At 43.5% G+C, this 14,807-nt stretch overlaps 1 protein-coding gene across 7 annotated transcripts in view; it reads left to right on the plus strand.

Moving 5' to 3' along the window:
* Window positions 1–1,693: 1,693 nt before the first annotated feature.
* Window positions 1,694–14,807, plus strand: part of TMEM245 (transmembrane protein 245) — a 128,107-nt gene continuing 114,993 nt past the window's right edge. For 3 of the 7 annotated variants that reach the window (XR_006279154.1, XM_038389286.2, XM_043508599.1), the window contains exon 1: window positions 1,696–2,475. Coding sequence is in view for 6 of the 7 variants with exons in the window: in XM_038389286.2 (XP_038245214.1) it covers window positions 1,822–2,475 (654 nt within the window). In the remaining variant the exon portion in view is untranslated. Of the gene's footprint in view, window positions 2,476–14,807 lie in introns of all 7 variants that reach the window. The other 4 variants (XM_038389289.2, XM_038389287.2, XM_038389290.2 and 1 more) reach the window with 3 other exon arrangements.

The raw sequence follows: 14,807 nt of genomic DNA on the forward strand, positions 1-14,807 counted from the left end.
TGGTCACAAACACCACCCTATATCGGAAACCTACTGACCGCTATTCCTACCTACATGCCTCTAGCTTTCATCCAGATCATACCACTCGATCCATTGTCTACAGCCAAGCGCTACGATATAACCGCATTTGCTCCAACCCCTCAGACAGAGACAAACACCTACAAGATCTCTATCATGCATTCCTACAACTACAATACCCACCTGCTGAAGTGAAGAAACAGATTGACAGAGCCAGAAGAGTACCCAGAAGTCACCTGCTACAGGACAGGCCCAACAAAGAAAACAACAGAACGCCACTAGCCATCACCTTCAGCCTCCAACTAAAACCTCTCCAACGCATCATCAAGGATCTACAACCTATCCTGAAGGACGACCCATCACTCTCACAGATCTTGGGAGACAGACCAGTCCTTGCTTACAGACAGCCCCCCAATCTGAAGCAAATACTCACCAGCAACCACACACCACACAACAGAACCACTAACCCAGGAACCTATCCTTGCAACAAAGCCCGTTGCCAACTCTGTCCACATATCTATTCAGGGGATACCATCATAGGGCCTAATCACATCAGCCACACTATCAGAGGCTCGTTCACCTGCGCATCTACCAATGTGATATATGCCATCATGTGCCAGCAATGCCCCTCTGCCATGTACATTGGCCAAACTGGACAGTCTCTACGTAAAAGAATGAATGGACACAAATCAGACGTCAAGAATTATAACATTCAAAAACCAGTTGGAGAACACTTCAGTCTCTCCGGTCACTCGATCACAGACCTAAGAGTGGCTATACTTCAACAAAAAAGCTTCAAAAACAGACTCCAACGAGAGACTGCTGAATTGGAATTAATTTGCAAACTGGATACAATTAACTTAGGCTTGAATAGAGACTGGGAATGGATGAGTCATTACACAAAGTAAAACTATTTCCCCATCGTATTTCTCCCTCCCACCCCACCCCCCACTGTTCCTCTGATATTCTTAGGTTTCAGAGTAGCAGCCGTGTTAGTCTGTATTCGCAAAAAGAAAAGGAGTACTTGTGGCACCTTAGAGACTAAATTTGTTAGTCTCTAAGGTGCCACAAGTACTCCTTTTCTTTTTCTGATATTCTTGTTAACTGCTGGAAATAGCCTACCTTGCTTGTCACCATGAAAGGTTTTCTTCTTTTCCCCCACTGCTGCTGGTGATGGCTTATCTTAAGTGATCACTCTCCTTACAGTGTGTATGATAAAACCCATTGTTTCATGTTCTCTGTGTGTGTGTATATAAATCTCTCCTCTGTTTTTTCCACCAAATGCATCCGATGAAGTGAGCTGTAGCTCACGAAAGCTTATGCTCTAATAAATTTGTTAGTCTCTAAGGTGCCACAAGTACTCCTTTTCTTTTTGCGAATACAGACGAACACGGCTGCTACTCTGAAACCTTTAAATCCATGTGAGGGAACCTGGGATCAGGGCTGTAAATGAACAAGAAACTACATCTCCCACCATCCCCTGCTTCACCAATCACCGCTACTAGGAAAGCACTACCGTCAGGCTCCCCCCCCCCTCCCCCTCCCGAGCGCGTGCATTTCCCGGCTTCCTCGGCACTCCCTCCCTCGATTGAGAACTTACGCTCCCAGCATCACACTCGCCTGGGGAGGGAAGAGGGACTACATTTCCCAACATCCTCTGCGAGGGGGGGGGAAAGGAAGGACAGACTACATTTCCCAGCCTCCCCAGCGGCTCACGTAGCGCTCCGCGGAGGCTGGGCCTGTGTCGCTCTCCCCTGGCGGTAGCGGCGGTTAACGGCGTGGAGGGGGTGCGAAGCGGGAGCTATGGCCGAGAGCGGAGGCTCCGCGGCGAGTCCCCGCCTCGCGGCTCCTCCCGACTCCCCGCCGCAGGGACCAAGGCGGCCGGGCTCCCTCTCGGCTCCCGGCGGCGGCGGCGGCAGCCAGTCTCCGGAGCGGAGCACTGCGGCTGCCCCCGGGCCGGCGCAGGGCGCGGCGCCGCCGTCGCTGCTGCCGCTGCCGCCGCCGCTGCCGCGGCTGGAGAAGCCCATCAAGCAGGCCTTCTACAACACCGGGGCGCTGCTCTTCGCCGGGCTGTGCTGCGGCGCCGCCGTGCTGGTCTACTTCATCCTGGAGGCCTTCCTGCGGCCGCTGCTCTGGGCCGTGCTCTGCGGCACCTTCCTGCACCCCTTCAAGAGCTCGCTCACCGCGCTGGGCCGCCGCTGGCTCGGCCGCCTGCACCGCTCCCGCACCCCGGTGCTGCTGGCCGCCCTGCTGCTGCCCATTTGCTTCGCCAACTACGGCGCCGAGGCGCTGGGCGAGCAGGTGCTGCGCAGGCGGCGCCTCCTGCTGCTGCTGGGCGCTGGCGGCCCCCTGCTCTACGGGCTCTATTGCCTCGGCAGCTCCCTGGGAGTCCAGGTGCTGCTGGCCCAGACCGGACTCCTGATCTGCCAGGGGCTCGACTTCTTCAGCAGCCTGTGGGTGAGTGTGGGGGGCTAGGGTGGGCTTGGCCTCGCCTCTGTCGCCGAGGGGATCGCACAGGTGTGTGCGGAGAGGCGCGGTCTGCCCCTGAGCATCACCCCGGCGGCTCAGCATCTCTCCCCAGCCCCGCCCCGGGGCTCCCATGCATGGCTTTCAGGGGGTTGGTGCCAGCCCCCTCCTCCGCATCCCAGTCGCAGGGAGAGGCTTAGCCCGGCGCCGCCTGGGACACCCTTCAGCTGGCGTGATGAACAGGGTGGGATTCCCAACAGTGAAATCAGTGGGAGTTAGGCATGGAAGTCCCTTGGTGGGACTTGCGGTAGGAGTCGGGTGCCTAAATAAACACCTTTTGATTTTATTGGGGAGTTAGGAGTCTAAACACTTGTGGGATCCCAGCCTTAAAGCTCAACCTGGAATGACTGAAAGGGGACCAGAACCAGCCTCAATATGAAACCACTTGGTATTGCTTGGAAAGGCATGGGGAAGGCTAGCCTCACTTTCACTTCACCTGTGTCTGCTCTAGAAACTTGTTCTGATTCATATACCCTAGTGGTATGATTTTGTGTTTGCAATATTTTTGTACTAGTAAAAGCCCTAGTCTAGATGCAATTATAACAACATAAATGTGCTTTTGCCAGTCTATTTTGCTTACTGAACTGGTGGTATAAGATATAGCTAGGGTTCTACTAAATTCAGGTTCATTTTGGTCAATTTCATAGTTTTAGGACTTTAAAAAATTGTAAATTTCATGATTTCAGCTATTTAAATCCTGAAATATCACTGTGTTGTAATTGTTGGGGCGCTAACAAAAAAGAGGTGTGAGGGGGTGTGACGAAGTTATTGTAGGGGGGCTTGTAGTACTGCAACCCTTGTCTCTGTGCTGCTGCCAGTGATGGTGCTGCCTTCAGAGCTGGAGAGCGACAGCTGCTGGCTGGGAGCCCAGCTCGGAAGGCAGAGCTGCCGCCAGTAGCAGCGCAGAAATTAGGATGGCATGGTATGATATTGTGACCCTGACTTCTGCGCTGCTGCTGGCAGGGCGCTGCCTTCAGAGCTGGGGCGCCCAGCCAACAGCTGCTGCTCTCTGGCCACCCAGTTCTGAAGGCAGAGCGGAAGGGTGGTAATGCTGCAGCCCCCTAAAATAACTTTGTGATCCCCCTATATTTCCCTTTTGCGTCAGGACCCCCAATTTAAGAAACGCTTGTCTCTCCCATGAAATCTGTAGAGTATAGGGTAAAAGCACGCCCAAGACAAGATTTCACGGTCCGTGACACATTTTTCATGGCTGTGAATTTGGTATGGCCATAGCGAAGTGGTATCTACATTAGGATGGTTTGTTGATAGAGACCTACCTTAAACGTCACAGGAATACCATGTTGCACAGCCACTGCTAACCACACTTCTAGCTACCTGGATGCTGGATGGGCATTGTGGTAGGGAGTAGTGGGATGCTTAAGGGACAGCAGGGTGCTTTTAATAAAAATCATATTGCCCTACAAAGAATATTCCTTATTGACAGAAATCTTTAATTTATGTGGTGGTTTTCCTCCTAGAGAATCTGCAAGCCCTTCCCAAAAGCTCTTCCCAATATGTGTGCACAGTTTTCACTTTATGACATTGCAGAATATGCTGCACAACATTGGCAGGAAAAGGAAATTTAAGGGACACTGAAGTAAACTACTGCTACACAGAATGCCATGGAATCTCTTGCGCTCACCTAGAGCGGATGTGACTTTGAAAATCTCATTCGGAGCAAATACATTAAATGTCTTTACATGTTTTGACTTGAGGCTCAAGGGTGTGGTATTTAACAGTTTATATAAAATTGAACCTCATTTGTTGCATAGATACAGGAACTGGGGGTGCGGGAGCACCCTGTGGCTTGAAGTGTTTTCCATCATATACAGGATTTTCAGTTTGGTTTAATGGCTCTCAGTACCACCACTGTACAAGTTGTCCAGCACCCCTGATTTGTCGCAATAGCACATGTGCTATATCCCAGTATTTTAGCCATATTCCAGTTTCACTTATTACTTTCTGATTAGTTGTTCTTCCAATTCTAAACTGTTGCACAAAGATGTTCTGTAATCTTAAATAGCTACTCTGTTCTACCCCAGTCTCTTTTTACCACAGAGACAAGTTGGATGAGGTAATATCTTTTATTGGTGAAAGAGACAAAACTTTTGAGCTACAGAGAGCGCTTTTTTTCTTTTTCTTTCAGGTTTGGTATTTTTACCACATTTGATTGGAAGAGGTAATCCCTCTGTCTCTGTTTTTTGTAATTTATATCAAAGGTGCTTAGAATGTTAATAGGCACCCTTTTTACTATTTTTTAAATTTATATAACTGTCTCAATCCTGCAAACACGTAAGCATGTATGTAACTTTACTTACATGAATGAAGTTACGTACATCTTTATGATCTGTCAGTCTGTAAAGTGGTTTGGGATGAAAGGCACTGTAAATATAAGGTGGTATTGGTTATTACAAAATATTTTGTATTGCCAGTCCAAAGAGTTCAGAAGTAAGCCATTTCTTTTGTACATTCATGTTTTGAGGGAAATCTAGAACCTTGTCCTGCAATGGCATCTGTGTGGGTGTTATCCCCTTAGAGTCAGTGGAGTTCTGAGAAGGCATCATTGCAAACCAGGCCCATACAGCTGAATTTTGTTTTAGGGAGTTGAGTGTATGAATACCTTAACTTTTCCCCCTTTTTGTGGGGAAAGTTGTGTTAGATATAGAAAAATTATAGAGTAATGATCTCTTCCCTTGCCTTTAATGAACTTTTTTGTTAGTGAATATAATCCATGAGTTTGTTACAAATATATAGGCTTCTGTAATAGGAACCTAGAATTTGCCATGCTAGGGAAAACCAATGATTTATCAGGTCCAGTATTCTGCCTCTTTCACTGTCTGAAACTGGAAGCTTCAGAGGAATATGACACCCATAGTTCTCTTCTCCTCCTCCTGCCTTTCTCCATTCACACCTACCCAATTATTTGTTTCATATAGATAGATATTCTTCCTATCCTCAGGCTGATCGGGGCATAAACTTAAGTAGCACTTGTAACCATGTTTGCTAAAATGTTTTAACAAGTATTAGTGGCAGGAGGAAGATCAGAAATCTTAAAATGCTTTTCCCTGAAATTTTCTAGGTTTGGCCTCTGGTCATGGGTGAATTGTTTTGTTTGAACAAAAACAGTTCATTACTGAGTGCAAGGAGTTCAAATACTTTTTGCTGTACTTAAAGACTTGTTTTAAACAGCTGAAGCATCTTAAAAACGTGAGATAGAAAGTTGAAATTTGGGACAGTGTCTCTAAGTTCAGTATTTTACGGTCAGAGTCCTAGTGAAAATTGGTTGTGATTTGGCTAAACCACAGTTAGGGCACTCAAGTATAATTACATTATACAACCATGGAAATTACTATGCACTTCAGAAACTAATCTTTCATTTTAAAGCTGAAATTTGGATGAAAAATGCGTCACACTCTCCCGAAGTTTGAATGAAATTATTTTACCTACATTTGAAATTAAATACACTTTAGGCACTTCTTTGAGCTTTCATGCACATTAACTTCTGTATGGAATGCATCCGATGAAGTGAGCTGTAGCTCACGAAAGCTTATGCTCTAATAAATTTGTTAGTCTCTAAGGTGCCACAAGTACTCCTTTTCTTTTTGCGAATACAGACTAACACGGCTGCTACTCTGAAACCTGTCATTAACTTCTGTGTGTTAAATGTAAAATGAGCATTTGCAGTAAACCAAGGGAAACACCCAGCTTAATTCAATGAGGAATCTGACTGTGCATGCAAGCCCCATTTCATTTTTGATCAACTTAAGTTGCTTAGGATAAGAACCTAAGGTTGTAAATATGGTGCTGTGAAAACTCAGGAAAAAGCAAAGTTAAGTTGGTAAACTTCTCAACTTGCCAACTCCACTTCTTTTTAGCCAATCTTTTCCCCTTTTATCTCAGTTCCTTGAGCTGGGGTATCTCTTTATAATATCTTGATTTCCTTCTGTCTGGCCTCCATCCTCTTCATTCATTGAAATTTCTCTTGTAAAAGTCACATTTATCTAAATATTAAATAGATTAAATCTAAATATTAATCATGATATTAAGTCTTTTTTTCGGTCTGCTGCTTTGGACAGCATACTGTCCGTATCTTGAGACAGAGGTTTAAACTTCTATCACGTTTTACTTTGTACTTCCATTTTGCAGCCCTTCTCCCATTCTGCCCTGGCTCAGTGCTGTCACCCCACTAGCTCCTGAGCCTGCAACCCAGCTGTATCCCCACAATAGCCCTTCTGAACCTCTCCCCCCCAGCCCTGTGTGCTCCACTCTGTCTGTCTTAATCTCGCTCTTCGGGGACATTGCTGTGATGAATGCTGCTGGCTGTTCTGATGCCAGAGCAGCCTCTGGTGGGTGACAAGCAGAATTGCAGCACTTCCAGACAGAATGTATTTTCTGCAGGGAGGGGAAATAATTCTGTGCTGGACATGAATTCTGCGTATGCACAGTGCTGTTAGAATTCCCCCAGGAGTAAATAGAAAAACAACTGAAAGCAAAGACTTGAACTTGAAGTCACAGCTTTTTGCTGACATTGCAAATTGCTGACTGAAGGCAGAGATAATTGAAGCCCCTTGTGCTGGATACACTTACTCCGACAGATCTAAACTCTGTTTCACTAGTAGATGGTGCAACTAACAGAATTTGCACTGACATAAATGCAAAACCATTGGTGAAACATGAGATGTTACCCCCATAATTGGTATTTAAAGTATCAATGGAGGGCGGGGGGAAATGGATTTTTTTTATTTCTTCCAAGAAAATTACAGCACGTTGTGATCAAGTTCCTGAAGGTGTTATCGAAGAATGCAGAGAGAGAAATATGGCAAAAGAGGTCTTTGTCATTTGTTCAGACAATGAAAATAAATGGTTTCAGAGTAGCAGCCGTGTTAGTCTGTATTCGCAAAAAGAAAAGGAGTACTTGTGGCACCTTAGAGACTAACACATTTATTAGAGCATAAGCTTTCGTGAGCTACAGCTCACTTCATCGGATGCAACACGAAAGCTTATGCTCTAATAAATGTTAGTCTCTAAGGTGCCACAAGTACTCCTTTTCTTTTTGAAAATAAATGGGTTGTCATGGGTTGGACCCCCCTTTTGTGGAGCCACCAGATGTGCTGGGGTCCCACTGAGCCTGCTATCCTACCAGCCTGGGTGTCCCTTACTACTCTGTACTGCTGTGACAGGCTTTCAAGCCTCTTTCCAGCACACACATAGGCAGGGACATACCCAGCTGTAGAATCTCACAGAGTCTACGATTAGCTCTCTGCAGAGTTTCTGAAGCTCAGAGTTCCAGTTATTTCTCTCTACAGGCTAATCAGTACATCTCAGCCTGGACTCAGCCCTTGGGCTTTTCCCTGGCTTAGTTCCTTTGTCTCTTCACGTGCTTTCAGCAGTCTTCCTTCTTGGGTGGGGAGGCAATGGACAAGAGCTCTGATTGATTCACTTCCCAGCCTTAAATAGGATTTACATAAGTCGGGAATCCTTTATTTCCAGTGGAAAAATGCCAGGAGTGTCCAAGGTGGTACCCCATACTAGGTGACATTATCACATGACCTTGCAGTGTTAAAGCCACCATGAGACAAGGCTTATTTGTAATGTCCACAGGAAGTCTAGGAAGATGAGAGATCAGCATCTTCAAATACCTATTTTATTGTCTATCCTAATGGCCCATTAAGGCTGATGGCCTACTCTCTGGTGAACAGTTCCTCAAGTACATACACAATTGTAATTGTTACATAGGCAATATTCCTAACTTCAGATACAGAACTGACACATGAATACAGATTGGATAATCACATTCAGCAAATCCATAACCTTTCCAGTGATACCTCACATGACCCATCTCCCATAACATACTTTAGTTATGCCATATTCATATTACAACTATATTTTTATGAAGAATATGGGGTGCAGCGTCACATGGGGGAAGAAAGAAAACTTGTCTGTTGGAACCATGCTAAAATTCTGACCCACAAGCATTCAGCTCACTATTTAAAACTCACTGAGAGAGAAGTAACACATGACATCCTAAAGTAGGATGGAAGTTTTGTCATCTGCAGTTACCCTCAAGTTGGTTCAGAGAAAAAAGGAGCTTGAGGATTCATCTTCCTAATGAAAATGAGTGGAAAAACTCAAGAAAATTGTCTGTTACATGTAACTAACACAGTAATTTATAGTGAGTATGAGTAGATCAAAATATAGCATTATTTCACACAAAGGACTCTACATAACACACCGAACTTTTTTTTTTTAAATGAAATAGGATTTCAGAAGGACTGCTGTTGCAGTCTATATGAAAACTGGTTTGATATAATTACCAAAGAACAAAACCAAAAACAATTTAGAGAAGCTATTGATTTTATCCATTATTTAACCAACTTGACTGATTCCAGCTACGAAGGTGATGGATGGAGCCCAGGCTTTAGTCTAATTTTCAGAAGAGATTTAGGCACTTAAGAGCCTGAAGTCTTGTTGAAGGTCACTGGGATGTGGGCTTCAAGATCATTTAGATGCTTTTTAATCCCAGAACAGGAAATAGACTGAAACTTGGCTGCTAGTGTGTAATTGTGAGTGATACTTCTCTTCCAGTATTTAAAACTGAAGATCCAGATTTCTTCCCAAAATCTGTCTGAAGCAAATTATCACAAAGAGTTGCATCAAAATGGTAGAAAGATAATTATGAAAGATGGGGCAGTTTAAATTTAGAGCAATGACAGTTCCTAAGACTTGCCCTCCCGTCCAGTCAACATGGCATCAGTTGATTGTGACTTTAACAAACTGAGACTTGCTTGGGCAAAATTTCCTTGAGTAGGTACTCAAGTTTATTGAGGGGAAAAAAAAGCAAGCTCAAGTAACAAGCATATTGGTGTCAATGGTGATAGAGCACAGTAGACCTTGCTAGCTGGTAGACAGGGTATTTGATTATTGCATTTTTGTCTTTCTTGTTTACAGAATTGAAAACTTTTCGTTTTGAACAATAAATATACTTGGTTATGTCTGAATGATAAATGTGTTAATGAAGTGAGGCCCCTGGCATGTGTTCCATTTAATAAAACCTGGTTTTAGGATATGTTAGGGATGAGCACTTATTCTCCTACCTTTGCTCAAGGAAATTCTTTAGCTGTTTTCCCTCAACCTGGTACAGCCTTGTTAATTAGTATATGTGTGTGTGCCCCAGGATCTGAAATGTATATGTATATAGATTAACCCAGTTATATCTACACACCTTTGTCAATCAGGTCCACGACGTTAATAGACATTATAATGTAGGATAATTTGTTTAAAATGGGCTTCAGAAGTCCACTTCAGGGATGTGAATAGTGTTGAATTTGTGTCCATGCTAGGATTGTAACAATAATCATCGTGGGAACTAGAATTTTCACAAAAGCAGATGTTGATGATCTTTCTCTTCCAAGTCTGTCCCTTATTACCCTCCTACCAAACTATAGTCTCCAAAATGTTTAGTGGAGATGATCATACCGATTACTGGTGTGCAGTAACTAATGTGCAGCAGTCACTAATGTTCTCACTGAAATCCCTGGAAAGCCATTCAACAACATAGTGTGTATATTTTATAAATGTAGGAAATTATTTTCAAGTTATGATTTGATTCTCATCATCCAGAACCAGCCAACATTAAGTTTCAAGTAATTTGTTTAGTCTGCAGAATTTTCAGCAATATTAACTTCTAAAGTGGGTCACTCAAGTTTAAAAATAAATAAATAAATAAAATAGAATTTCTTCTGCATCATATTTCAAATGCTGCAAATAATGTACTGCTCATTAGCAAACACCATTACCTAAACTAGCATTGATTCAGTTAATCCATAAAAAGAAAAGGAGTACTTGTGGCACCTTAGAGACTAACAAATTTATTAGAGCATAAGCTTTCGTGAGCTACAGCTCACTTCATCGGATGCATCCAATGAGGTGAGCTGTAGCTCATGAAAGCTTATGCTCTAATAAATTTGTTAATCTCTAAGGTGCCACAAGTACTCCTTTTCTTTTTGCGAATACAGACTAACCCGGCTGCTACTCTGAAACCAGTTAATTCATAATGTCATTTGAATTAAATCCCTCACACCTCTGGAGTCAACTGACAGCTGGTTTCCATGGCCTTGTGGAATGGTATAGCTTTATTTGATTTCTGAAACAAGATTGCTGGCACCTGTTAAAACAGGAATTTTCAATCTGATTGGATAGCACACAAATATGAAATGCATTTATTTAATGAACAATTTATTATAATCAATTATAACCATTAAACTGTTGGAAACAAGGACTGAACTATGCTAAATATTTTGATAACTATCATTTTTGTTTTGTTTGAGATTATTTGAAAACTTGAAGTGTTATGATTTGGGAGCTGTATGTACTACTCGAACAGTGGAGCGTATTTTACTTTAATGTTATCTGTGATATCCAAGTTTATGTCTAAGGCTATGTTTTAGTTACAGTGGGTATTTTTAGTAAAAGTCATGGACAGGTCACAGGCCTTAAACGAAGATTCACGGGCCGTGACCTGTCCATGACTTTTACTAAAAGTACCTACCATGACTAAAACTTGGGTGGGGGACGTGGGTGCTCAGGGGACAGAGGGAGGGTCCGTGGGCGTTGCCTGTGCTGGGGCAGGTGACCTGGGACCCCCGCTGGTGCTGGGGGACAGAGGCTTGGTGGGGCTCCCTACCTGGCTCCACATCCCTGCAGCTCCTAGGCGGTGGGTCAGGGGCTGCTCCTGCCACGAGCACCAGTTGCTGCAGCTCCCGTTGGCTGGGAACCTCTGCCAATGGGAGCTGCAGGGGCAGGGCCTGTGGGTGCGGGCAGTGCGGAGACCCCCTCCATTGCTTAGGAGCTACAGGGAAGACCCCCCAAACACATGCCCCTAGCTCTGAGCCCCCTCCCACACACCAAAGTGCTGCTGCTGGCCCAGGGGCTGCCTGGCTTGGGCAGCCCTGGGCCAGCACCAGTCACTGCAGAAGTCATGGAGTCAGTTACCTCCATGACAGACTCGCAGCCTTATTTATGCCCTCCTAACAATTTGCTGCTGACAAAACAAGGGCAGGAAATATTTTAATGAGAAGTTAGACCCTGTATTTGAAACACTCTGCTCTTATTAACAAGGTGGAATTTTATTTTTTAAATTATAAATGAATCCTAAATATCTCTCATCAGTTTTACAAGCTGAAGAGAAGAATTGACTAGATACTATACTAGTCAGCATCTGATACATAGTTAAAGTCAAGGGCTAGATTGATACCTTTACTCATGGTGAGCAGTACCTTACTTCACGAGCCACTCCACTGAACTTCATTGGGACTGCCTGTGGTGTTAGGTAATATTTAACTTGAATAAAGATAATCAGTTTGGCCCTACAGATATTAGAGACCCTTTAAGGTAGTTTATGTTTATATAAGGGAGTGTGTGTGTTTGTAATGTTTCTTCTGTTTAAATATAAGAAACTTAATGTTAACATTTCTATGATTATTTTCTAATTAAAAATGCATCTTGGACTTAAACATTCCTAAGAATTGTAGCATTAATGCACGAGAATGAAAAAGTGAAGCTGATTACAGATAAATTAAATGGCTAGTTTTTTTGTTGTCAAATCTGAATAAAATACAAAAAAAAGAAAAAATAGTGAAAAGCCAAGTAATTTTTTAGTTTTAATAATCTGATATGTATTAACATTAGCAAAGAAATATATTTTTAAATCATGGTCCCTCAGAAGTTAGTGGGAGTTTTGCTATTGACTTCAGTAGAGCTAGGATTTCAACCACTGTATTTAAACAATCACTTTGTTTCCCCAGGACCCTACTTTGTTTAGGGTTAGATCAGCAGCTCCCAAACTTTTTAGAAGGGTGACCAACCATGGTTTTTCTTTCTGTGCGACCACTGACCACCTGAAGCAGCACCGTCCACCCAACACCACAATCCTAATCCCACCCCAGTGCCGGGGGGGGGGGAAGGGAAGGGGTTGTCAGAGAATGAGCCTACCCACCCTGATCCTGTAGTCATATCTCCTGTCTTGCGAGGCTGGGTCTGGCTCCCCATTCAAGGCATTGTGATCTTGCTAAACCTTAGCGGTGCTGTGATCTTGTGCACCAGCATACGATACCTGGAGCAGGAAGCTGGCTCCAGCTCTATGGGTCAGGATCACTGTTCACTCTAAGCTGTGCGCGTGTGTGTGCGCACATAGATCCTAAACCCCGCGCACATGGTGAAATACCACGTGCACAAACATTTGCACAGAAGGTATAACAGTTTGCACAGAAGAAATTTTTTGTGCTCACGGCCTGTCAAAAATTAGAGGGAACATTGGTCAGGATCCAAAGCTGTGGGGTGAATGCAAGGCAGGTTCGGTCTCCATCCCCTTCAGGCCTCCCCTCCAGGCCAGGCCTGCAACCCATTTGGGAAATGCTGTATTAGATAATGTGTAATGAATAGGCAGCTGAGCTTTTATTATACTCCCTCCTCAGTGACTTGACCCTTGCCTTGCTCACAACATGCTGTCCATCTTGTCCTTTGAGACCCTGATTAAATATGAAGCTTTTAAGCAAATGCTTAAATCCTAATGTTTTCAGTGGAATTTAAAAACACAATTAAAGTTAAACACGTGTAAATGCTTTCATAAATAGGGATGCTTTCCGGAATCTGGGCCTGAGATCAAATATGCTCTTAACATATAAATTTGAAGTGGGTTTTTTTTTTTGTATTTTTCTATTTCTTCCCTTCCTATCCAGTGACTTTTTTCCTCCTTCTCAGATTTCTTCTTTTTCTGATCCAGGTGACTTTTAATCTCCCTCTCTTGCTCCCTCTCATATCTTCTTCTTTCCTCCTGTCCAGTGTTTCAGTTAAAGCAGTAGAGCTTAAAAGTTCGTTGGTTATTTTTGGTTTCAGTTATCCGAGGAGTAGAGCTGAAAGAGGCAGATTTAAGCAGACAAAAAGAAGCCCATGTAATAGTTCTGGCCTACTACAACCTGTTAGTACAATAGGATTGAAAGAGCTTGCAAAAGAGGCTCATATTTGCTAAGTGCATTCCTATTGCATTTTAAATGGGTAACAAAGTGGTTGCATTAATGCATGAACCATTTTGTATTAAAATTGAAATGTAAATTTGAATTTGGTAATAAAACATAACTTTTTTTACTTTCCCTGTCAATTTTGACCACCTCCATTTTGGTAAGAAACTTCATTGTGTGCATAAAGCAGAAATGGATGGGGCTACTAACTCTTTAACTGTGCACCAACTTTAAAGATGATTTTACCAGGAAAATATGCAAATCTTAGTTAACAGAAGATCACATTTTTGTCTTGCTACATGTGGTAGCTACTTCTGATTATTTTGGCAAAGGGAGAGGAGAATATTAAGAATGATGGGAATAGTTATTTAGAGCTAGAGAGCTTCCCCTTCAGAATAAAACAAATTTAAACCATATTAGAGTTGAGATCTAAACTTTAGAAAAAGTTGAAATAGGTATATAGTGGGAAACCTAATATTTATTTGGTGTAGAAAAAAGAAATGTAATAGTTGCAAATATTTTAATTTAAAGATTGATCCACTTTTCTTCCTAGTGCGGCTTAACACGCTAGACCAGTGGTTCTCAAACTTTTTTTTCCGCGGACCACTTGAAAATTGTTGAGGGTCTCGGCGGACCACTTAATGATCTTTCCAAATGTTGTTTGTACCGTTTGCTAACTATTGTAAAGCACTTTGGATAAAAGTGTTGTTATATTAAAAAAAAAAAAACCCACAATAATAATGAACTTTTTTTTATTCTACAAATAAAAGCAAACAACTCATATTTTAATATCAGTAGTCTTACCTTTCTAATGTGATGGATGTCCCCTCTCTTCCCCACTGCAGCAGCCCCTGAGGTGGGGCTGGGAAGGGGAGGGGTCTCTTCCCTGCCGCAGCAGCACCTGAGCTGGGGAAAGTCACCTCTTTCTCTGGCCGCTGCAGCCCTGCACATCCCAAATTCCCCCCACCCCCTCTTCTCACCCCACAGCCCCCTCCCACCTACCCCCTATTCCCCCTAAGGCCACCACTTCACCTTACATGTGCATCTTCTCCAGAGTCCAGGCACCTAATTAGTGGAGCCACCCCTGCCCAGCTCCACTAATTAGGTGGGTGGCCCTTCATTCTCTTGTGGGCGGCTACCCAGGCGTGCAGCTTAGAGGGAACTATCCGCAGACCACCTGAATGGAGCTCACGGACCACTGATGGTTCATGAACCACAGTTTGAGAACCTCTGTGATAGACAACTCTC

The sequence above is a fragment of the Dermochelys coriacea genome, chromosome 2, assembly GCF_009764565.3.
Source record: "Dermochelys coriacea isolate rDerCor1 chromosome 2, rDerCor1.pri.v4, whole genome shotgun sequence".
In the NCBI taxonomy this organism is placed as follows: Eukaryota; Metazoa; Chordata; order Testudines; family Dermochelyidae; genus Dermochelys; species Dermochelys coriacea.